Genomic DNA, 25,694 nt, shown 5'->3' on the forward strand with positions numbered 1-25,694 from the left:
TAAATGAGTTGTTTAAATGTTTTAGTAGTGACATTGGAGTCAAACAAGGGTGCCAATTGTCACCAACTCTATTTGGGCTTTATATTGACAAGTTAGAAGAATGATTAAACATGGTCAGTGGTGAGGGGGTCTAGCTCGCTAACTGTGTGATAAAGTTGCTTTTGTATGTGGATGATCTCATCATAATTGCTAAGATAACTAATGGTTTGAGAAAACACTTGAAGGAATTGTAAATTTTTTGTTAGGAGGTGGGAATGAAAGTGAACACTAATAAAACCAAAGTTATGATCCTCTTGTTGAAGAGAAATAGGAGGTCCTTAGACACGTTTCTCTTTGAGGGCAATCCTCTAGAGATAATGAACGAATACAAATATCTAGGAATCAATTTCCAAAACAAAAATGTGTAGATAAAAAATAATTCAAGGAGGATGGAAGGTGTTGTATTCTCTACAAAATAAGTGCAGGAATACAAAGTTATGGGACTAGAAGACCAAGAAAATGCTCTTTGGTCTACTTGTCACCCCAATGATCTTGTATGGGTATGAAATTTGGGGCAACCGTATGTCAGATTAGAAATGGAGACAAGTTGAAAGAATTCAGAAACAATGTATTGTCAACAGTCTCAAAATCAAAACTAATGTGCCTTATGAGATCTTATTAGTAGAGGCTGGTTCCTTCCTATTAGAAGTCATTGCTTTGGTCTAGATGCTAAGTTACTTAAAGAAAACTCAAAATATGGAAAGTCATCGCTGACCTAAGTTAGTTACAAAGAAAAAACTTGATCGGAGAAAAAGAACATGGATGAAGCAAAATGAAAAATGGATGCAAAAATGGGATGTTAACATGCATATGTGCCCGATTAGTACTTAAGAAATTAAAAAAAGTACGCAAATGAAAAATTTCACAATATCATGTGGACAAGACACAAGGGACAGAAAAAAACTTGTTATATCAAGGAATTTAATCCAGCTACTAGTAATGAGGAAGAAACATATATTGGAGCTACTATTAAATGAAAAGCAAAAATGCTTATAGCACAACTTAGAACTAGCTCTCATCAACTGAGATGTGATACTAGTAGATGGTGGGTGCATAAAGAGGAATGAGAAAACATGACATGCTTATTCTGTGACAGGGAGGTTGTGGAGATGGAACATCAGTTTGTTATGGAGTGCCCAACATACAAGGACATCAGAGCTTGGTATGCAAAGATTTTAGAACGCGACACCCTGAACTACTTATTTGAAGAAAAATAATTGCACAAAACAACGAACCTGGTTATTAAAATTTACCTCCAAGAAATTACAACTTTGATTTCTCATTCTTTTTAGAAACTAGTACTCATTCATGATCCTATAAAGTGTTGTGGTCTCATTTCATTTCACTTCATTGTGAAGCCCCCTCATTCAAGGACACCCTTCGCTCAAAACCCACCTAGATGTGTTGTCTTACGAAACCGTTAACACAGAACAACGGAGAAATAAATCCGCATAGAAATGAAGCTTTCTTGGCTCTTCGATTGTATTACTAGCCAAAGATAAAATAGTCGCTCAGAAGAGGTGTTAGCTCCAACATAGAATAAAGAATAATAATAAAGGCAGCATTGAGTCTGTTCGTCATGCTTTTCATATCATGGTTGGCGTCTCCCTCATCCGAATTTCAGGCCCTCTGCTTAAAACACACATTGTAGGTTGAAACTACATATTTATTCGTGTACGGTGGATGATGGAATGTTTTACGAAATTGAGTTTTGGTGGCTTTCTTGCAGGCCTGGTTCATTCAATTATGAGGAAAAACACAGGAATGCTACAGAGAAAGCTCCTTTAGCCAATCGACATTCTGAAGAACTTGGCAAGGACGGATATACTATCAGTCATTATAGAGTTAGACTAGGTTCCGGACTCCAAGCTTACGAGAAAGGGAAAAAACTGCTCAATAAGTGGGGGTAAGAGCGATGACCCTATTTGTCTGTTGTCTCAATAAGATTAGCTGTCATTATCAGAAGGAAAGAACATGCGTGGTTGTTGATTTCGTATCTTTTCTCTCCTGATTAAATAGTGCAGACATTTTCAGTTAAGGTGGGCATGGGTCGAGTCCAGCACCTGCATCAAAGTTGGGCAAAGATTTTGTGTGTGCAGCCAAGAACTAGTGCCCTGGGTATTGATGCCACTCCAGATTTTATATGTCAATGATCATAAATCCTCAAAAAACATCTACTCTTCTCCAAACTATGACACTGTGGGTTTGAGGAATGTGCCGAATACTCCAAATCTTAAGGCAATTTACTGTTTTGGAAGTGGAACTCTTCAGGGTCATCTGTTGGTAATTTCTCTCCCTTATCTGCACCGTCATTTAATATTAGTAGCTCATCTGTACGCGATCAGGCATATTTAAAGCTTGGTATCACTTTATCAATAATAACTCTTTTCGACATTGGATACAGAACCATTACATATGGGTGTTTTAAAAATCCTTTGACAGTTTGTTGTGTAGTTTAATGACATGCATCATCTATGATATTAAGGACGCATTAATATGCTCTCATTCTCTATCAAGGACCTAACTTTGGAAATCTGTTCTCGCTCAGTAAGAGTTGGGGTACACTTTAAATCTGCAAAGATGGAATTAGTGTCACCATTTTGCAGATTTCTCCCTACTTTAAATATAGAGTCTCAAACCATTTTTGTTTGTTACCATGGGTTTACTAGTAAACAATACCACCCGCTCAATGCATGGAATGAATTATCAAGCTTATAATTAGTGTTCATATTTAGGCTACAGTTTGGGGGATAGACAAATTTCCCTTGGATTATGGAAATTGTGCGGAAATACCTATTAAAATAGTCTATATTTAAAATTTAAATATATAGTCTGTGTTCTCATTATACACACACACACACATACATACAGGGGAGAGGTGGGAAGAAGACGTTTGGTCCCCATCCCGAATCTTGGAAAACTCTTCAGCATATGCGATGTAACTTAAACCCCTAGGACGCATCCCTATGGACTACTACGTAGAATAGATACACACACACACACATACATACAGGGGAGAGGTGGGAAGAAGACGTTTGGTCCCCATCCCGAATCTTGGAAAACTCTTCAGCATATGCGATGTAACTTAAACCCCTAGGACGCATCCCTATGGACTACTACGTAGAATAGCTATGACCCATATTATCAGGGCCAGGTTAATGAGTATGTCTAGTGGGGTCCGATTATCTTGGAATTACACCGACTTACCTCTAGATTATAATTTGCTCGGCTTGAACAAGGAAAATCTAATTGTAACCAACATGCGACGACTTCTGTTGGACTTGAGCAAGCTAAATCATGATGATAAAGCTTTCCAATTCAGTGAGTGCTGCATATTGATGTAGTTGCATGAATGGAAATAAATAAGTGAACTGAACCACAAAGAAAATTGAAGTTAAACACAGGGTTCATCCTAGAGAAAGTCAATGTGAGAGAACTCTAGAAGAGTATGGCTGTGCCATATCTCTTTGTAGTGTTGCAAATGAATTGCCTTCGAGGTCTCCAAGAACATGAATGATGCTCTCTTGTTTGCTTTGCTTTGCAACTTCCTTAAACAATCTCTTACATTGCACTAATACAACTCCTAAAATGTTTATCTTAGAAGCATCACACGAACCTCAAAGCGTTACGTATACATGATTCATGAAATGACCAAATGCACTATTCAAACAATATTAACTTTCTAGAGGATGAAATTCCATATGTTCAAGCCTCCTTGGATTCATTTGAGTATACTATTTTGTGTCGTCCACACGACTAATGCCTTATTTTGTGCAAAATGGATTTGGCTGTAAAGAACCTTCTTGATGAGTTTGAATTTAATAACACCTGTCAACTATGCCTGATTTTTCAGCTTCCTTTGTCTGTGAGTGTCTGAATCACCTTGGGATTTCTAAAACTTGCATCATGGCTGTCTTTTGTACAAACACTATTTATCTGCTAAATCTCTTTGCTAGGAGTACCAAAGGTGATTAGAGTCACATTTCCATCCTTTTGACTAGTGAGTAAGACTAGTGGCTTTGTTGAATTGAATCCAACTAATTCAAGGCCAAGGTTAATGCCTATTTGACAACTCAATCAAAGAGATTTCAAATAAGTTATTTCTTTGAAAAATTTATGTTATGATAGGGATTCAAGAATATGCTGAGAACAATTGAACAACAGAAACAATGAGAAGACAATGAACAGTCAAATTCGAACTGTAAGAACAAAGTTGTGTTATGCTTAGTTTGATACATGATTTGTTAGAATATATGTGTTGGCTATGCCTTGTTAGCCTCTCCTAAATGTCTAACTTACAATAACTGCTAATGTATACAAAAAGAGGAATATGAAGCATTAGTTAGGACATGGCAATTCACATTCTCATTGAGACTATCACAATTCCTAATGACCACCAATGACAACTAACTATGTGGTAATGTTGATGAGCTATGACTTGTGGTTTGGAATATAAATGTTGAGTAGGATAAAGATCTTGATGATGAAATCATGAAGAATATTAACGCTTAAGATTTGTGGTATGTTCAAGTAATCCACATCCTCTTGGATTGGTTGTCCCTCCTCAAAAAGAAATGATCCATTGTAGGTAGTTGTTGCTAAAAAATTGGAAACATGTTTTTTTTTAAAACATTTTCTTTGGGAAGGAAATTGACTTACTTTGATGATTTGGAAGAGAGGGATCTCTCATTGTTGTGTCCTTCTAGCCATAGTGTCAATGACTTAATTCATTTCCATTGGAATGTTACATTTTAGATTGATATGTGTCTATTGAAGTGTCTCTGCAACATTTGATGAATCCAATAGAAGTGAAAAGTATGGACAGAAGAATTACGCGTTGAAGTGTCACATCCCTCCAGATTACTCATACTTTTGATGCTTTGGTTATGTTGATGCCCTATATGGTATTTGGTTTCCGTAAAACAATGGTTTTCTATTGAATTGATGCCCTAAAAGATCGTTTGTTCCAGCAAACCATGATTTTGTTTGATTGATGCCCTAGATGGTTTTGGATGTTTAAAAAGTAGTGGTTTTAATTTAGATTGATGTCCTAAATGTTAACTACATTTATCTCCTACATTCACAATCATTAGTTCAAATACTTCATGTGGAATGACATGATGATATCATTCTTATCATAAAGTAATGTAATTGTTTATCTTACATTTATGTATACATAACAATGTTGCAATGTCATGATTTCAGACTGACTACTCTTGTTCAGGACAGATGGATGCAGGAATGACATGACCTCTGAGAAAAAAGGGGAGAAGGTGTCACTAGGAAAGGGGGGTGCAATATGATTATGTTCTATGTCTGTCTGGATTGCAGGAAACTGGTAAGTACTGATTAGAATTGGGCTTGTGTAACCTAGATGGCATAGGTCTCTATGAAGATCGTGGGCAGGGGAGGAGGGCTATTGATATCTCTTAGTCGTTTGATTGTAGTCTTGGAGTTGTATGATTATAGTGTCCCTGACTTGCGCCATGCTCGAGCATCCTTCCTTTGGTACTCTAGGTGATAACTTCAGTGCCAATGTTCCTTCTGATTATTATTATTTTCTTACCAAATGGTTATGTGTGTGTGTATGTATAAATTTGCATTTACATATGTGTAATATATTTGGGCAAGGTACTATGGCTCATAATTAATTACATATATACAAGTGCATATATTTCTGTTAAATATTATATATATAGACACACACACACACACACAAATAATAATGAGGCTTGGCCATTTTTAAAAACATTTCAACATTCATATTTTACTAAAACATTTTGATATTAATTATCAATTCAATTTATGAGGCTACTGACCACCTTAGCTCCTGATCGAGTTTAATACTCCTATGGCAAAGAACTTTGGAATTTGAAATTATTCAATGATTTAATAATGTGAGCACCAACTAGTGAACTCTCGACACTGTGGAAACATGATGAATCATTAACATCTCGGTGATATACTTGGCAAGGTGGGAACATTGAAATCATTTTCAATTCTATACTTTGGCAAGAAACATGAATAACCTATATATAATCCTCCACTGTGACCAATGTGGCAGATATGCTAAGACCATTTTCATCAACCAAAATGAAGGGTGGGGAACTTGTAGAGCCAGCTCATCAAACATTGTGGAGTATGTTATGTGAATGGTTTCTTGAACACAATATCCTCTCTTCATTTTTGTTAGCTTGCATTGAAATTGGCATACTGACTGTCCTGAATTTCTTCTTCTTTGTTGTGGGAGTACGAGATGAGAAACTGAGTCTTTGGAAGGCTGGGAGTACGAGGGTAACGAGATTCATGTGATAGAGGTTGTGAGTAGTTATAGTTCTTCTTTATAGCTCAATTGGCCTACTGGCTGTCCTGAATTTCTTCTTTGCTCCTCATGGCTGAGACAGGTGCCTAGGAGGGAAATGAGATTCCTTAATCACACAGATTACTTATCTATGTGATTAAGATGAATGGTTCCAATGAACTGTTGCTGGTCTGGTAATTGATGCCTCTCTCTCTCTGTCAATGCCTTGGGCTTTGTCAAGGAACCTGTGCTCTTTTCTGAGTTGATAAATAGCATTAACTATGGCAGCGAGATGCCTAGGAGGGAAATGAGATTCTTTAATACTCCTATGGCAAAGAACTTTGGAATTTGAAATTATTCAATGGTTTAATAATGTGAGCACCAACTAGTGAACTCTCGACACCGTGGAAACATTATGAATCATTAAGATCTCGGTGATATACTTGGCAAGGTGGGCACAATAAATCATTAAAGTTTCAATTGTATACTTTGGTATGAAACATTACTAAACCTATATCTAAGCCTCCACTGTGATCAATGCGGCAGATATGCTAAGACCATTTTCATCAACCACAATGAAGGGTGGGCAGATTGTAGAGCCAGCTCATTAAACATTGTGGAGTATATTATGTGAATGGTTTCTTGAACACGATATCCCCTCTTCATTTTTGTTAGCTTGCACTGAAATTGGCATACTGGCTGCCCTGAATTTCTTCTTCTTTGTCGTGGGAGTATGAGGTGAGAAATTGAGTCTTTGGAAGGTTGGGAGTACGAGGGTAATGAGATTCGTGTGATAGAGGTTGTGAGTAATTATAGTTCTTCTTTGTAGTTCAATTGGCCTACTGGCTGTTCTGAATTTCTTCTTCTCTGCTCCTCCGTCTGAGACAGATGCCTAGGAGGAAAACGGGATTCTTTAATCACGTAGATTACTTATGTATGTGATTAATGAATGAATGGTTCCAATGAACTGTCGCTGGTCTGGTAATTATGCCTCTCTCTCTGTGTCAATATTATGCCTTGAGCTTTGCCAAGGAATCTGTGCTCTTTACTGAGTTGATTTTGTCCCCCTCAGCACCCAAGATAATGAACTTCATTCCGATAGCATACATAATGGCAAAAGAAACAGAGGGTTGCAAAAATGACCTAAAAACTTATAGTTTAAACTCTTAATCAATTTAAACCTTTGATGAAACTTGTCAACCTTAAATAGAAAATCTAAAAGTAATTGTAACTGAAACAAGAAACCGGCACTACTGATGGAGCCCTATTTTTGGCAAAAAATCAGTGCCTCCATTTATAATTTTGGAGACTCCACGAAGTCATCATCAATATCATAGTGTTGGAATATTGCCACTAGTGTTAGTAAGCTTGATGCAAGACAGAAATATTAGAAATAATATAAAGCATTCTTGAGAAAATATATGAAGACCTTGTGAGCTATTTATAAGGAGACTATAGTCATTGTTATGATATGGTTTCTGTCATAGTGATTGCTAATTACATAAACAGATTTCATGTACAAGATCAATGGTGTATGAGGATTCAATCAAAACTATAAAAGCAATTACAGCAGGGTGGTACATGGAAGTTTATACTTAGAAATATTGATAACTATTTCATCACACAGTATGCTTAGAACATAAAGAAGTCAAACATGAATAATTGTGTTGGACTCAATGAAACTGTATACAGCAATCATGCTTTGAGAATAAAATACCAGTGATTATATCAATGGTTAATGCAGTGTCACAATAAGGAGCATACCCACAAGAGCATTCAAACAATAGAACACATGATGACCAACATATCTGCTGTGAGTCAAAGAATATGAATAGAATATCAATTTAAAATATTGGAAATTTCTTACCCAGCAACAATGCTAATATTAAATCTGCAAAGTGAACAAGTCATTTCCAATGTTAAACATCGATACACACTGAAGAAGTGATGAGAGTTTATAAGACAAGCAAAGGGCTAATAGTTTCCATTATAAACTTAATGTTTCGATATAATTGTATCCAGCAGCTTGATATATTGTGGAAGAGCTCAACAGATTAAAAATTTAGAAGGAAGAAATGAAATATTCGGCAGCCTGTAATCAATTTTATGATATATAAAACATCACATGAAAAACTACTCGGCACATCCTGCAAGATGAAAGGTTAATATGCTATTTAAATTCTGAAGCGTATCAAATATGAAGAGATACATGTGGAGATGCTTCAGCAGTTACGGACATGCAAATATTCGACAAATTCCTTGAATACAGATCCAGAGATTTTTCACCAATCTTTTGAGAGCCCAGGATTCTCTAACATCATTGCAGATGGATTTCAAACCCTTACGCCACCAGTTACAGTCATGTATTCCAAATCTCCTTAAGGTTCTGATGCATAATATGTTACAGCTTAGCATCCTTCGAATGAATATGGAAAGGGAATGAATATTGTTGTTTGAAAGGCATTCAGGAGTGAAGAAGGCTGAGTGATTGATCTCAGTGATTAATCAACATGCTATACTGTCACAAGTGGAAGGATATCTGAAGACTGTAATGATGTTGCCGTGAACTTCCAATTTCAGAATGGATATGAACACAGAAATAATATTGAGTGCACATGGGTCAAACAAGCAACAAGATCAAACAATTCCAAAAACAAAATCCATTATTGATCTTCAAGAGGTCCTCTGTGTACGTAAGATCTTTGTTGAAGAGCTGTCAAGCATAGTTATTTCAAGGCTAAATAATGTTTGAACTAAATATTTTTGGCAAGATAGGCATGCCGTCAAAAATGTTTCATGCATACAAAACGATGAAGCCATTAAAACAATAAAATAAGGTGAGAGAACATTACGATAATGTCAGGAGCACTAACTAAAACAATTTTTATGAAGAGGTGCAATTAACTTTAAAGGATGTAAATTCTATTTATGATTTTTCATATGAAAAGTCACATCCTTAAAATAAAAAGATATACATAAGATGTAAAATAAAAGAACAAGACATTTGGAAAGAAGATATTTGACTAAAAAGCATTTTAAAGAAACAATATTTTATATTTATTTGTGTAGAGGAATAAGGAGCTCAGATATGACTTTGTAATGTATGCCAATATTATATTTCAATGATTTATAATAGCTTGTTGCTTTTTGATTATTTAAATGGCATGGAGAATTATATTGTAGTTGATCGGTCCTTTTTAATCATGTTTTTAAATTCTGTAAACAATTTATGTCAGATTAGTGGACGAGGTCATCTATGGCATTTTAAAACTCGTTCATCGCAGATATTGTGAAATATTTAATTGTTTCTGAATCTATGTCCAATCTGTCTCCCCAACCTTAGGAGTTAAAGTGCAATCTGGACTAGTTTAGAATTGTGTATATATATTTGATCCGTCGCGTCTTAATTATTAAATAGTTTATAGTTTATATGCATAGAACATTATAAAGTTGCACGTTATAATCTTCATTGTAGTTGACTCTGTCGACCGAATAAGCTAAAGCACTGGGATTTTTATCATTAAAGTATTGGATTTATATTTGAAGTCAGAGAATCTGTAACTTCCTTCTTACAAACCTCAAATACATCATTAAAAAACCATATACAGAACACATTTCAAACTATCACATAACTCCATATTAATTGAGTTCAAAGACCTTGCCAGTTGGAGAACTCCAAACCTTAAATTCGCTATAACAAGTAGTCAGCGTTTGAGTTGAAGGTCTACCTGCTTAGGCGTGGCGGAGCCTAAAATGCAGGGGAATCAAAGTAATTCTCATTCGAGGGTCAAAACTGATTGCAGAATCTTGTTGGAGAATCGGCAAGCTCTTGGATTTCCAATCTGCGGTTTTGGGAACCAACAACTACAATAAAAAGATACAATGTGCACGATTTTGTGTGGAAACATTGGATGGGAAAAACTGTTAATGTTTTGCACAAGAAATAAAGATACAAAAATAAAAGGAATAACAAAATAGATACAAATGACACTAGAGATTATCTCGGGAAAACCCTTCCACTTGAAAGGAAAAACCCATCCACACCACGAAAATATCACTTTTTTGATAATTAAATGTTCAAGTACAATGCATTTTTGCTCGATACTATATATATATATATATAGAATAGAGAGACTCTTCATTACACAACTAAAGGTCTTCAGTTTCCAAATATAAAACTCTTCATATTTCCATTTGCATGCCTCTTCGCATGACATGTCTCTACATATTATATCATCTCAAACATTATCATAAATGTCTTCTTCAAGTGAAGATAACCATAACGGCCATATTTCTACACATACAATTAGAGATAAAGATCTCTATCACAGCGACAATCTTCAACACTCCCTCTTAGCAAGAGAGAGATCTTTAGCTTGGCAGACACACATAGCTGCAACCAAAGATGTCAATAATAAATTTGCATCACATAAAATATGTTGTCTTAGCATAACATAATTCACCATACTTACTTCATAGGCACATAAATTAAAGTCATGGAGTCATACACATGACTTCCACCATGCCTACTCGCAGAGGGTGGTCCACCATACCTACTCGTAGAGTGTGGAATGAGGAATTTCACTTCAAACTTCTCCCAGAGAAGAATGGATTTCCACCATGCCTACTTGCAGAGGGTGGAATGAGGGCTTTCACCTCAGACTTCTCCCAGAGAAAAATGCATTTCCACCATGCCTCATCACAGAGGGTGGATCTGCCATACCTACTCGCAAAGGGTGGAATAAATGATTTCACCTAGAATTTCTCTCACAGAGAATTCATTAACGACGTTTGTATGAATGGTTGAGATTCTCTTTCAACTGTGTCTCACTCTCAGCAAGAACAACTTTAAGTCCCAAAATAAGATAGCTGATTCTAATTGATTTGTTGTCACATAAGCTTGCAAGGGGTTAGACATATTTCTCTGTTAAAACTTCCCTTTGAAGCTGAATATACTTCCTCTGAATTTTCCATATCAACAATTCAGTCCCATGAAACATCCTCATGTTCATGAATCTCTCATCATTTCATTCATGCTTCCTGCAGTGAAGAGAGATTAATAATAATTCATAAAATCAATGAGATTAATGCTCAAAGAAAACACTGTTCTCGGTGTTGTCACAGAAATTCAATATTCAAGATATAATTATAGGATACGTATCTCTTAAACATAGATGTTTCCATTCAGATTCACCAATGTTCTGCACATCAACTCTGTTTGTTTTGCATGCAAAGGTAAAAGCCTCTAGAGCATATCTGAGCCTTGATCATCTTCTTATCAACATTAATGCTCCTTGTTGCAAACACCATATCAATGGTAGACTTGGACTCTAGGCTAAATTCACTTCTAGAAAATCTGGACTAAAAAATTGGATTTCCTCACCCCCAGAATCTTTGACCAGGACCACCTTAAACAAATAATCACAGTCATCATCTGCCTTATAGGCCATTGTCCGACCATAGAATATTTTGGGTGTCAAAAGTCCAAGACCTAGATATCTCACCAGACAAATATATCACTTGTTCAATGGAGAAAAGTTATGATCAAATTGTTGCAAACACACCCAATAGCTGAATATGTGACAAAATATGGACACTATGGAATCACAATACGAAAATATTGAATCTCAGAATACACTCTGCTACTCATACACAAAAATAGAGTGAACATAATACTGCAGTTCATCTACCGAGATCAGAATACACACGATACAAAATATGGAATTAAATCTGACTCAGAATGATACGTTGTGAGTTTCTATCAGGGTAACGAGAATCGCCCAAAAATCGCCTGAATCGGCGATTCAGCGATGGCGATTTTTTTGGAGTTGGAAATCGCCATCGCCTATTTCATCAGGTGAATCGCCTGAATCACTGATTTGGGCGATTCATCCAAAAAATCGCATGAATCGCCTGATAAAATCGGCATGAATCGCCCGCGGCCAGTAAAGTATAGAGTTGTAAAATTAAAAAAATTACTTGTTTTTTTTACTTTGTTTTTGACCTATTCTCTTTGTTATAACCCTAAAGGGCCTTCTATTTGTTTAACATGAGTAGAAGAGAGGAAAAGTGAGAGAGAAGAAGAGAAAAGAAAAGCCATAGGTTTCTAACCAACAAGAAGAAAGAGCACAAAAGAGATTAGCAATCCATTTGGGGAGGCCATCAATTGCATTGGGAGCATTAAGGAGCCAATCTCAACACTCTTCAACTCATTTGCAAGAGGTAAGTGCTCTTTTTTTTTTTGCATGTTAGTGTATTATGCATTTTTTGTTAAATTTTTATAGTTTTCAAGATTTTTAGTTTAGATCTTGAATGTTCGTTATTTTCACTAAGTTGCAAACTAGGGTTTGTTGTTTTGTAGCTTTTATTAGCTTCAAATCTTTGATATTTTACATATAAAATTTTATTGCAGCAGCCTTTGCTTTCATTTTTCGCAAATTTGCAATGGGTAGAAAAGATAAATGTTGGAAATATAATGAAGATTCCTGGAAGAACCAAATATCAAACAAAATGTATTTTTTGTAAAGAAAAAATAACTTCTGGGGGTATTTATAGATTGAAATACCACATTGCTGCTATACCTTGACACGATGTTACAATTTGCACTCACCAAACTCCTGAGGCAAAACGCACTTGCTTAATGGCATTAGAAAAAATTGAAAAAGACAAAGCCAATAGGAAAATGCAACTTGAAGGGTTAAGGGGTATTGGCTCCCATGTTCCCGCATCCGCATCCACAGCCGCATCCACATCTGCATCTGCATCAGCTTCTGCATCCGTAGGTTGTGTTGGAGAGGGTTCTTCTAGGCCTCCTTTTTATCCTAGTTCTTCTGCTCGTGCTAGTGCTAGTCGGTCACATACTGAGACAGAGTCCCACACCAACCTATTGCAGCCTAGAGTGCGGAAAAATAGAATGGATAGTTACTTTGTGCCCCGCACTACTCCTGGTTCCCAACCCACGCTTGAGGGCATGGGTTTGAACAAGGAGATTCATGATGCTGCCAGAAAGGAGATATGCAAATTTTGGTACTTTTGCAACATTCCATTTATTGCAGCCAGTTAATTGATTCTTTTTTCGTTGTTTTCTTTAAAGTTAAAATTAAAAGTAAAAGTAAAACTTTAATTATATCTACTTTTTTTATAATTTGAGTCTTTGACATCTAAATTTTTATTTGTGACAGGGCTCCTTATTGGCAGAACATGATAGATGCGGTTGCTATTTGTGGTCCGGGGTTTAAAGCCCCAACTGAGGCTGAGTTGAGCGGATACCTTTTGGATGAGATGGTAGAGGACATGAGGGCTGAGCTCGAGGAGAACCGAAAGGAGTGGATTGCAAAGGGTTGCACCATCATGACTGATGGTTGGACAGATAGGAGGAATAGAACACTCCTCAATTTTCTTGTATCCTGTGGAGGTGATTGATCATTCTACTTTCCTACATACATAATTGTAAATTTTGATTTGTTGAATGCTAATTTGTTGATGATCCATTTAATTTGAATATTCTAATTCGTTGTTTTGTTACTTGTAGGATATACCATGTTCATCAAATCCATCGATGCTTCCGCACATGTAAAAAATGCCACATACTTATGTGAGGCTATTGAGGAAGTCATAGCAGAGGTGGGAGAACAAAATGTGATCCAGGTGGTGACAGATAATGTAGCAAGTTATGTTGTTGCAGGTAAACTTTTAACTTTTCAAGTTTTGAAAATAAATTTATTTGAATTTCTAATTGACTTAAAATTGTTGTAGGTAAACTTTTGATGGAGAGGCACCCCACCATATTTTGGTCCCCTTGTGCGGCACACTGCATTGACCTCATGTTGGAGGAAATTGGCAAACTTGAGTTTGTCAAGTCATGTGTGGAAAGGGCAAAAAACATATGCAAATTCATTTATAATCATTCATTTGTCCTTAGCACAATGAGGAAGTACACAGAAGGCAAGGAGTTAGCTCGCCCAGGTATCACGAGGTTTGCCTCGAATTTCATCACCTTGGAGTCCTTGTTGACATCAAGGGATGAATTGAGGAGCATGTTTGTTGGGCGGGAGTGGATTTCCTCTTTCTATGCTACGACCACTGCAGGGATAGATGTGGCGGATTGCATATTTGATGAGGATGGTTTTTGGAAACCCGCTAGAGAAATCTTGCAAGCAAATTTATTGCAATTTAACATTTCGTATTTTACTTTTACTTTAAGTTATATTATTTTATATTTAAGTTTTGACTCAAGTTTTTTGTTTTACTTTATATGTAGGTCACTGAGCCCCTTGTAGCTTTGCTATGAATTGCTGATGGGGAGAAGCCCTCTATGGGCTACATTAATGAGGGCATGGATAGGGCCAAGGAGGCCATCAGAGCCCAATATGCAGGAGTGCAGGAGAGGTATGGCCCTATTTGGGACATCATCGATAGGAGATGGCAGAATCAACTCCATCGACCCATCCATGCCGCAACTTACTTTCTGAATCCGGCATATCGTTTCCATCCTAAGTTCAAGGCAGATGCGGAGGTTCTCACTGGCTTATACACAGTGATTCAGAGGTTGAGTAGCGATGAAGATAGCGCTGCTGCGATTGTTGAGCTAGAGCAGTTCAACAATAAAGAGGGGCCACTTTTCTCTGGCAGGATGGCCATAAATGCTCAGACAACACTACAGCGAAGTAAAAATTAAATAATATATTCAATGTTCATGAATCTAGATTCTAAACTTAAAGTTGATTATGTAATTTTAGAGTTAACTTGTAATTTGTAAATGAGACTAATTGTTTCTATTTTCAATTTTTCCCTTATTGCAGATAGATGGTGGCAAATGTTTGGGGCCACAATCCCAAAACTTCAAAAAATTGCCATTCGTTTTTTGAGTCAGCCAAGCAGCGCTTCTGGATGTGAGCGCAGTTGGTCCATGTTCGAGCACATCCATTCGAAGAGGAGAAATAGGTTGACAGTGCAGAAGTTGAATGATATTGTCTTTGTTCATTACAACCTCTGTGTTAGGATCAGACAGATTTTGGGCACTGACTCCTCTCCGATCATTCTGGAGGAGATTGATCCAGAATTAGAGTGGCTCACAGAGGTTGTGGATCCAGTCTTCACTGAGGAAGACCGTGTGTGGGTTGACCAGGTGGATATAGAGGCTGAGGCAGCTAGAGCACGTTCTTCAGGCATTGGTAGACGCACATGTGCACGCACAGGCACCGGCCCTAGCGACGTTCATGAGCCCATCTTACATGCGGGAGATATGGCTCGACAGTCCTCTAGGACCTGCATTAGACGCCTTGCTACTAGGCAGACTGGATACTCAGAGGCTGAGGCTGAGGTTGCAGCCGAGCTTCAGGATGATGTTGAGGATGATGATGATGACTATGAGTCTTAGGCTTGAGCTGGAGCCTTGTTTTTATATTTTGTTTACATATATTGATATTGAATCATTGATAGACATGTTTCAAACTTTCATGGATCTTCATCTTAGATTCTTACATACATTTATGATTTGATGTCTTATGGATCATCTTACATACATTCTATGATTTAAATCATTATGATCATTTGATTTCTATTTATTTTAGCTAGGCTACAATTTGCATTTTAGATAACATAGGTACATATGTGATGAATTTTATGTTTCATGTTTATATATGTTAAGTTTTAACTTCTATTTGATGATGTTATAGTGTGTTGAAGTTATATTCAATAAAGGGTGCATGAAATAAGTTTTAAATTGTTAAAATCTTTAAATTTAAAGGGTTTTTTCAAATTTGCCGATTCATCGCCGATTCACGATTCGATTCAGCCTCGCCGATTCCGATTCTTGTTACTTTGCGTTGAATAATAAATAATCTTTGCTCACACAGAGATGAGCGACTAAAATGTCCGCTTCCCACCCAAATCACTGATCCTTGACCCAAGAGAAAATACAAAGCTAGTACAAAAGTCATCTTTCATAACAGTAGGCATGTTTCGATAAAAATGGTAAGAGGTGAATATGAAGTGCAATAAAACATATACCTCCCAATAAGGTTAAGAGATAAATACGAAGCACACTAACAACTGTTGCAACACAATTACAGCACATAAGACAATATGAATCGACACAATAAAGAATTAACACGACACCAATGATGATGTGGATGCTGCCAACGAACAACAGTGCCAAGTAAACCCAATGCCAAGTTATACGAAACCAAATAGACAAGAAGCCTCTAACTCGTGATGCCACATCTGCAATTCACAACAGAAATTTGCTGAAGATAACCAATATAGGATGAAGGAGCTCTCTCACAATAATATAGATGAGATGCTTCACAGGTCTCGACAAGATCTTGCCCTATGTCCCAAGCTGCCCGACTCCAATGGTGCTTCTCAACACCATTACAAACAAGCAACAATGTCACTTTGGCATTATGAAATGCCTTCTACATCTGCCTCACCCTATGCCCTAAAAACCCCTCTCCCTTAATTACTGCTACCTAAACGTGGCTCTGATACCATGTTAATGTTTTGCACAAGAAATAAAGATAAACAACACTAAAAGGAATAACAAAATAGATACAAAATGACACGAGATTAGTGTTAGGATTAACAAGACAAAAATAACAATGACATACAAATATAACCAATATTGTAGCCGACGGTAGAGTTGGTATCCAAAAGGTCGTGTGATGGATGAGTCACCCCTTTGGGAAGTATATGTACATCGTCCGTATGGACTATTGGATCATCATTGTAATTGGAGTTGCATATTTGCTTATATGAGTAAAGTCTTTGTTTAGTGTTACATCTTAATCTATTAATGCGATAAGAATAGTAAATAATCTTTGCTCACACATGGATCAGTGACTAAAATGTCCGCTTCCCACCCAAATCACTGATCCTTGACCCAAGAGAAAATACAAAGCTAGTACAAAAGTCATCTTTCATAACAGTAGGCACGTTTCGATAAAAATGGTAAGAGATGAATATGAAGCGCAATAAAACATACACCTCCCAGTAACGTTAAGAGATAAATACGAAGCACACCAAAAACTATTGCAGCATAATTACAACACATAAGAAAATATGAACTGACACAATAAAGAATTAACACGACACCAATGATGATGTGGATGCTGCCAGCAAACAACAGTGCCAAGTAAACCCAATGCCAAGTTACATGAAACCAAATAGACAAGAAGCCTCTAACTCACGATGCCACATGTGCAACTCACAACAGAAATTTGCTGAAGATAACCAATATAGGATGAAGGCACGTTTCGATAAAAATGGTAAGAGATGAATATGAAGCGCAATAAAACATACACCTCCCAGTAACGTTAAGAGATAAGTACGAAGCACACCAAAAACTATTGCAGCATAATTACAACACATAAGAAAATATGAACTGACACAATAAAGAATTAACACGACACCAATGATGATGTGGATGCTGCCAGCGAGATGAATATGAAGCGCAATAAAACAGTAGGCACGTTTCGATAAAAATGGTAAGAGATGAATATGAAGCGCAATAAAACATACACCTCCCAGTAACGTTAAGAGATAAATACGAAGCACACCAAAAACTATTGCAGCATAATTACAACACATAAGAAAATATGAACTGACACAATAAAGAATTAACACGACACCAATGATGATGTGGATGCTGCCAGCGAACAACAGTGCCAAGTAAACCCAATGCCAAGTTACATGAAACCAAATAGACAAGAAGCCTCTAACTCACGATGCCACATGTGCAACTCACAACAGAAATTTGCTGAAGATAACCAATATAGGATGAAGGAGCTCTCTCGCAATAATATAGATGAGATGCTTCATAGGTCTCGACAAGATCTTGCCCTGTATCCCAAGCTTCCCGACTCCAATGGTGCTTCTCAACACCATTACAAACAAGCAACAACGTCACTTTGGCATTATGAAATGCCTTCTGCATCTGCCTCACCCTATGCCCTAAAAACCCCTCTTCCTTAATTACTGCTATCTAAACCTGGCTCTGATACCATGTTAATGTTTTGCACAAGAAATAAAGATAAACAACACTAAGAGGAATAAAAAAATAGATACAAAATGACACGAGATTAGTGTTAGGATTAACAAGACAAAAATAACAATTACATACAAATATAACCAATATTGTAGCCAATGGTAGAGTTGGTATCCGAAAGGTCATGTGACGGTTGAGTCACCCCTTCGGGAAAGTATATGTACATTGTCTGTGTGGACTATTGGATCGTTATTGTAATTGGAATTGCTTATTTGCTTATATGAATAATATCTCTGTTCTATGTTACCTTTTAATCTATTAATGCAATAAGTATCCGTTTACCCTGTACGGTAAACATTTGGTGCCGTTGCCAATCGAACCTGGCATACAAGAGGTGTTATGAAGATTAATGCCGAATCTGCTCAATAAAGATGGAATAAAATAAAAGACATGATATATGCACAACACGAGAAGCATTAATTTTAACACAACAGGTGGAGCACAGACAAAAGTCTCAGCAGCTCACCTATAGACACCGAGGTGGTGAAGGAGCACAGACAGAGGGTGTGCATTCACCTAGTAGACCGAGGAGTGCTGGGGACTTGTTTGAAGAAATGTGCTAGAGATTGAATTTGGTAGAAGAGACAAGGGTAGAGTTCTTAAACTTGTGTACGCCAAGGGTAGAGAGTCCGAATGGAAGGGAAGAAACCCACACGGCTCGAAGTGCCAAAGGAGCACGGGTGTGGGGTGAACTCTTCGTTCCCAATACACCTAATGAACATACACAAGTAGAGAATTGAATAACTTCGCTTGAAGATCTCTTCACACTGGGTAAGGTGGTTGTCCAAAGTAAGGCAGTTGTTCAAAGTAGCGTGGTTGTGCAGAACGACGTGGGTACTCAAAACAACGCGGGTGCACAGCAAGTACCACAGATTCAGAAGAAATTAACAATGACAGGACCTAAGGAAAAATTGTCGAAGTTTAATGGCAATGGGACGGCCGATCCAGTTAGACACTGTAAAACTTGTGAAACAATCTAAATGGCGAATGGTGTAATGGACCAAGATGACTGGGTCCAACAGTTTCCGGTGACCCTATGGGGTGTAGTGATTGATTGGTTTTCAGAGGCCAATCCACAAAAATTAACTTAATGGCCAAATGTCAAGAAAGAATTCATAGTAGAGTTTTGACTACCGAGGGATGATAACGAGATAGTAGCGAAGATCTATAGTACTAAGTAGAGAAAAAATGAAACGATCCGTGTATATGCAAGGAGGTTGAAAGAGTTGGTGGGAAAAATGGAAAGCCAACCAGCTGACGAGTTGAAGAAAAGGTGGTTTGTTGAAGGGCTACGACCAATATTAGAAAAATATGAAAATTGTACCTCTAGCGTCAAACGTAGATGCATATAACCGAGCGATGGACCTGGAGAGTGAGCAAAAAAAAGCAAAAAGAAGAAAAACAAATCATCGGACTTAGACGATTTGTCTTCCGAAAGCAGCAGTAGCGACAAGGAGTCAAGTAAGAAGGTTCGAACACTACAAAAGGACATGTTATGAATGATGAAGGAATTCAAAAACATGAAAAAGAATCCTACGCTAATGAGAGAAGGGGAAGTGTGGTGTACAGATTGTAAGGAGGGCCACACAAAGGGTTCCTGTTCGAAAAAACAATTTTGCGATATCTGCCAAATTATGAGACATTCCACCAAGGAATGCCCGTTCAATATGAAAATGAAGGGACATCAACAAGTATTACTAACGCAAGAAGTGTCCACCTCAGGAACAGGAACGAGTACAAACAATGATGCAACAACCTCAGGAGGGTATCGTAACAACAGGAGGTGCAGATGGGGCAGTAACAATAATAATAATAACAGTAATGGGGATCAAAGTCAGATATAGTACGATCAGAGTGGCCGGCCGATAATACAACGTCGTGCGTGCAACCTCTAGGGACACTTCACCGGATTGTACCACGAAAGGAACACCACAACTATTGTGCAGGTGGTGTGGCCCTGGAGACCACGAGGATTCAAAATGCTTGAAGCTTGGGGTGAACCTATTAAGTATAGAAACATGTGATGATGAGGAGAAATTAGCCCTCACTCGCATACAAGTAAAAATGTATCCAAATTCAAAGGAAGAAAAGAAAAGGTTGCAGCAAGTGCGAGTAGAATTAGAAAAAGAAATGGAGACTGAAAAACACAACTGAAGGATACATCTAGCACCTCAAGGAGGAACCTGGTAGAGAAAAATATCATAAGGCAGGTAATGTAAGTCGAAGTTCCCATGAAACTGAATGACCTTACAATGCCTTTGCTATGGATTGCAATCCTGAACATGACACCACTTCCAAAGGTGACATAAGAGCTAGGAAAAGATGCACAAGGTGGCAGTGGCACAACCTTGACAGACCCAATGCTACTTGCGCTCACTACAGGAAGACACCCTGCAGTAGTAAAGATGGGTATTATAGGAACCATCCTCACGGACACAATTGTAGATGGAGGATCATGAGTGAATTTGCTACCAGAAGATATATGGAAGAAGTTGGGGCAACCTATGTTATGGCCACCTACATTTCAATTGCTCACCACCGATCAACATGGGATCAAGCCTTTAGAGACTCTGATGGTGCAACCTATAACCATCGGAACACAACCATTTTTATTGGATTTCGTGGTTATACCATTAAAAAGAAAAAGGGTACGATGCCATCCTCAGACGGGGTTGGCTAATATAGGCAAAAGTGAAACATGATTGGAAACAAAATACTCTGTCCATGGAAAGTGGAGGTCAAAGATTTATAATTGACCTACATACACAGATGTTTGGAGAGGAGGCAGCATCGTCGAAATCCGAAGGTGAAGGTGGACGAGACGACGAAGGGAAGAAACAAATGGAGTGTAGTCGGAATGAAGTAACTATTGTGCTTAGTACTTGTTAAAGCTTAATCGGACTGGGTAGTTAGGAGGTGAAGGAATGCTTCGGTTGGTTCTCCCAACCAATTGACCCTTATATAAGTACTTGGAATATTGTCAATGTACTCACAATGTTTTTGGTATGACTAAATAAACCATTTCCTCGCCCATTGGTATTGTGGTATTAAGGTGCCTTCTATGTTTGCTTCATGTATATATTAAGGTGCCTTCTATGTTTGCACGTAACTGGTTATGTGTGGAGGAAGAAAGAGCCAAGACAGAAAAGACACTAAACCAATTCATGTCGTTGATTCCAAACATATATTCGAGGCGGGTACCAGGTGAAGAAACCAAGGAGGAAGTCGCCTTGAGGACACTACATCTCTAGCAGTAGGAGAGACGTAACTTGAAGGGAGGACAAGGAGATTCCACCACAATCCAAGAGGGGCTGATTGAGCATACAATCAAAGGTATAGCCAATTTGGTCATCTCAGAGACACCGGGAAGGAAGTTAGGGCACAAATATCCAGAGACACCTACACGAAGAGACCTCCGACAGGAGCAAAGTCCTGGAGAAGAGATACTTCCAGTAATCAATAATCAGACTCCTCGTTAAGTGGGAATTTCTAGTTAGGAGGAGGTATTCCATCAGGAGGGAGAGTTCCATCGGGAAGAAGAGTTCCATCGAGAGGAAGTGTTCCATTGGGAGGGAGTGTTCCGTCGGGAGGAAGAGTTCCATCAGGAGGAAGAGTTCCATCGGGAGGAGGAATTTTGTTGGAAGTGTTCCATTGGAAGGAAGAGTTCCCTTGGGAGGAAGTATTCCGCCAGGAGGGAAAAAGGCCAACATAATGGCAATAGACAAACAAAAATTGCCGAGGTTCACGGGGGACAACTTAGAGGACCCCATGCGCCACTGTAAAACATGCATAACCATATGGCAAGCCAATGGAGAAGGTGACGTGGTTGAGTGGCTAAAAGATTTCTCTGCCACACTAAGTGGTATAGCCATTGACTGGTATACCGATTTGGAGGCAGGAAAGAAAACCACATGGAATAATATCTGCATAGCCTTTGAGGAAGAATTCAGACTCCTGAGAGATGATGATGAAATAGTAACGAAGATTTATAACACAAGGCAAGGGAAGAGTGAACCCATTAAAACCTACATTAGAAGACTAAAAGAGCTGATAGGAAAACTTGACAACAAGCTTGCGGATGGACTAAAGAAAAGTTGGTTTATTGAAGGATTGACACCGTCCCTTAGGAAAATTCAAAAAGATGAAAATAGTCCCACCATCAACCTTTGGGGATGCGTGTACTTGCACGATGGACATAGAAAGTGAGAGCAAAACTTCCAAGGCAAGAAGGCATGGAAGCGCGAGTGAAAGTTTAGAAGAAAGAAAAGATGAATCTGAAACCATCCAAGCCCTGAGAAAATACTTGAGGTGATTAATGAAGGAAGTGGCAGGGATTAAGGAAGGACAAAAAGAGAGGGAGCTCTGGTGCACTAACTGTGAAAAAGAAGGCCATACAAAAGGAGCATGTCCAAAGAAAACATTTTTTTGAGATTTGGCAGGTACTGGGGCACGCAATTAAAGATTGTTTGTACAACTTGAAAACACGGAGCGCTCAAGTATTCTTTACCCAAGGAGAGCAATCTACACCACCCTCTGCCCCTCCAAAGAATACAAATATAGAAGCCTCACCAAGAGGATACAAAAATAACAAAAGAGGAAGTAATAATAATAGCAACAACAACAACAATAACAACACACCGCGATGAGCAATCCAGTATGATTCTAAGGGGAGACCTATAATCCAATGTAGAAGGTGCAATGAATGGGGACATTTTGCACGAGATTGCCAGGACGAAGGAGGATAGAATGGAGGAATGTTGTGTAAATGGTGTGGGCCAGGCAATCATGAGGATGCGAATTGTCTGAGACAGATTGGGGTAAATATGTTAGATATTGAAAATCTAGAAGGCGAAATTCTTGCGGTCACGAGGATGCAAACAAGAAAATTAGCCTATCCAGAGGCTACTACGGAGACAAAAAGATTTTAGGAAGAAAAGAAGGACATTAAAGATAGCATGGGAGAGGAAGGGAAGACAAGGCTAGAAAAACCTACTTTGGGTAGGGGCGTACCGAATATTGTGAGCCAAGTACTGGAAACCACCATCCCTGTGAAAATCCCTGATTTATTGGAAACGTTACCCCAGTTGTAGGTAGCATTACACAAGGGGCAACTTCTAAGAAAGAGAAGGAAGGAGAAGCACAGACGAAAAACAACACCCTATTCACTATAGGAATGGGGAGAACACCAATCGTAGTACAAATGGAAATATTAGGGTGCAAGCTTTCAAATACGATTGTTGATGGAGGTTCCAGCATAAATGTTTTATTTGAAGAAACGTGGAAGGAAATAGGAAAACCCACACTCTGGCCACCGACATTTTAATTAGTGGGAGCTGACCAACATGAAATAAAGAGTACAGGAAGCTTGATGGGACAAAAAGTCACAGTCAGCACTCAATATTTTTTTTTGAATTTTGTAGTCATTACCTTGGAGAAGAAAGGGTACGATGCTTTATTAGGAAGAGGATGGTTGGTTACAACAAAAGCTACCCATAACTAGAAATGAAACACTATCTATTAAGTCTGAAGGAAGAAAGTACATCATAGATCTTAAGAATTAGTTAGTAAGTCAAGACCTAGCATGAGACTTCGAAGGGGAAGACTATGAAGGGATGGAACTAGACAAGGAAGGAGTGCTCAGACGATGACACAAGTTCCCTGAATGGATTATTCCACTGGCAGATGGGAGATTATGAAGTTTTCCATGCATAATGTAATATGCTGCAAATACAAGATTCCAAGTCAGAAGAATGATACCTAGAGGGGTACACAGAGTATAAGGAAGGTGTGGCAACCCTCAACAAGACACCTGCACACGTTTTCGAAAAAGAGGTGGAATACAAGGAGGCCAAACTCTAGACTTTAAACTTGGCACCTCCACACGTTTTCGAAAAAGAGGTGGAATACAAGGAGGCCAAACTCTAGACTTTAAACTTGGGAGAAGTGGATCAACCCAAAGAGATTCGGATAGGGAGAGGAGCCGTACAAGAGGGAGCAATAGTCGTACGAAGGAGAGGAGCGGTACAAGGGAGAAAAGGAGCCATACAAGGAGCAATAACCATACGAGGAGCAAGAGCCATACGAGGGGGGGGAAAAGCTATACAAGAGGGAGCAATAGCAGTACGAGGAGCAATAACCAGATGAGGAGCAAAAGCTATACGGGGGACAAAACTAGTTGTACGGTCGACACACTAGGTGAAAGGAGTAGCTGTACAAGAACAGGGGAAGGAAGGATGGTGTACGAAGGTAACCGCACGAGGGGCGACAGAGTTTAAGACTGTCGTACGAAAGAAAGGCATTAGACAAACATTTTGTATGGCCGTACAAAGGACACCAGGCAAGTACTTCATACGAAACCCATACTCCATAACAAGATCGTACTAGGAAGCCGCACTTGTACTTATCATCTCCAGAGCAAGTCCATACGAAGGAAGGTATAGAGACAGTTACTCTTTGGCCGCATGAACATATACTACAACCGTACAAAATTGGGAAGCGGTCCATACAAAAGTGTGTAGAAAGACACATCATACGAACGTTTGGCACACTTGTCACATACAAACAACTAAGGAAATTTGGGAAGTGAGGCATCACCATGCAATGGTGAAATTAAGTATAGGAAACTTGAGCAGAGGGAACATTATTGATTGCAAAAGGAAGAAGCCTGCGGTACTGAAAGTGAAAGAGGAGGTAAGGAAGATGACAGAGGGCAAGGGTAAAATGGCACAAAAGATTACTTCTGAGAATGTCACATTTGAAAGTGTGATGGGAAGCAAATGTAGGACCTAGTGGGAGAAAGCGGAAGATGATCATCCTTTGAAAAAGGCAACGTGCACAATCGAGGTAGATAAAATAATTTTCATGCTAATCATTGAACAACTGCCGCCTCTCATGGAGATCCCTGTAGCTATGAAAGTTGCCTTTTGGAGGACTTTCTTGGAACTCCGGTAGGGAAAAAGCTTGGCTAAGGAATGGAACTGGAAAGGAAAACTCTTCAAGATCAATGGAAAGCAGAGAAAGTTGCCATGGAGGACGGGAGGATAGAGAAAACTAACTTGGAAAGCAAGATAGCCACAACAGAAGCAAAGAAGATGGACGCCCTAAGGGTACTACAAGGTGTTCGGACAAAACAAAAGACAACTGAACGTGACTTGCAACGGCTATGGGGAGCTCCGAGTACAGGGATGTCTTCCCATCCCTCTTCTTAAAATCAAAGTTTTTTATGTTTCCGTGTTCAGCAGTCGTCTAGAAGACGATTTCTTTTTTTGGGGAGGATAGATGTAGTCAGAATAAAGTAACTATTGTGTT

The 25,694-nt window shown here is 38.4% G+C and overlaps 2 protein-coding genes across 8 annotated transcripts in view; both read left to right on the forward strand.

Moving 5' to 3' along the window:
• The first annotated feature begins 1,385 nt into the window (after positions 1 to 1,385).
• LOC149555230 (UPF0548 protein At2g17695-like) overlaps positions 1,386 to 25,694 on the forward strand; it is a 46,807-nt gene continuing 22,498 nt past the window's right edge. The window contains exons 1-5 of one of the 7 annotated variants that reach the window (XR_016364468.1): positions 1,389 to 1,686; positions 1,769 to 1,945; positions 2,064 to 2,322; positions 13,522 to 13,754; positions 13,872 to 14,024. Coding sequence is in view for 6 of the 7 variants with exons in the window: in XM_089829305.1 (XP_089685431.1) it covers positions 2,252 to 2,322; positions 13,522 to 13,754; positions 13,872 to 14,024; positions 14,096 to 14,619 (981 nt within the window). In the remaining variant the exon portion in view is untranslated. Of the gene's footprint in view, positions 1,687 to 1,768; positions 1,946 to 2,058; positions 2,323 to 13,521; positions 13,755 to 13,871; positions 14,025 to 14,095; positions 14,765 to 25,694 lie in introns of those variants that run through there. The other 6 variants (XM_089829305.1, XM_089829311.1, XM_089829309.1 and 3 more) reach the window with 6 other exon arrangements.
• On the forward strand, positions 14,655 to 15,835 carry LOC149555231 (uncharacterized). Its single transcript, XM_089829312.1, has 2 exons — positions 14,655 to 15,006; positions 15,142 to 15,835. Exons 1-2 carry the CDS (start codon positions 14,655 to 14,657, stop codon positions 15,717 to 15,719), a joined length of 930 nt encoding a protein of 309 aa, XP_089685438.1. The 3' UTR covers positions 15,720 to 15,835.

This window comes from Cupressus sempervirens, chromosome 5 (assembly GCF_028749045.1).
Source record: "Cupressus sempervirens isolate cs-2001-9-10 chromosome 5, ASM2874904v1, whole genome shotgun sequence".
Lineage (NCBI taxonomy): Eukaryota > Viridiplantae > Streptophyta > Pinopsida > Cupressales > Cupressaceae > Cupressus > Cupressus sempervirens.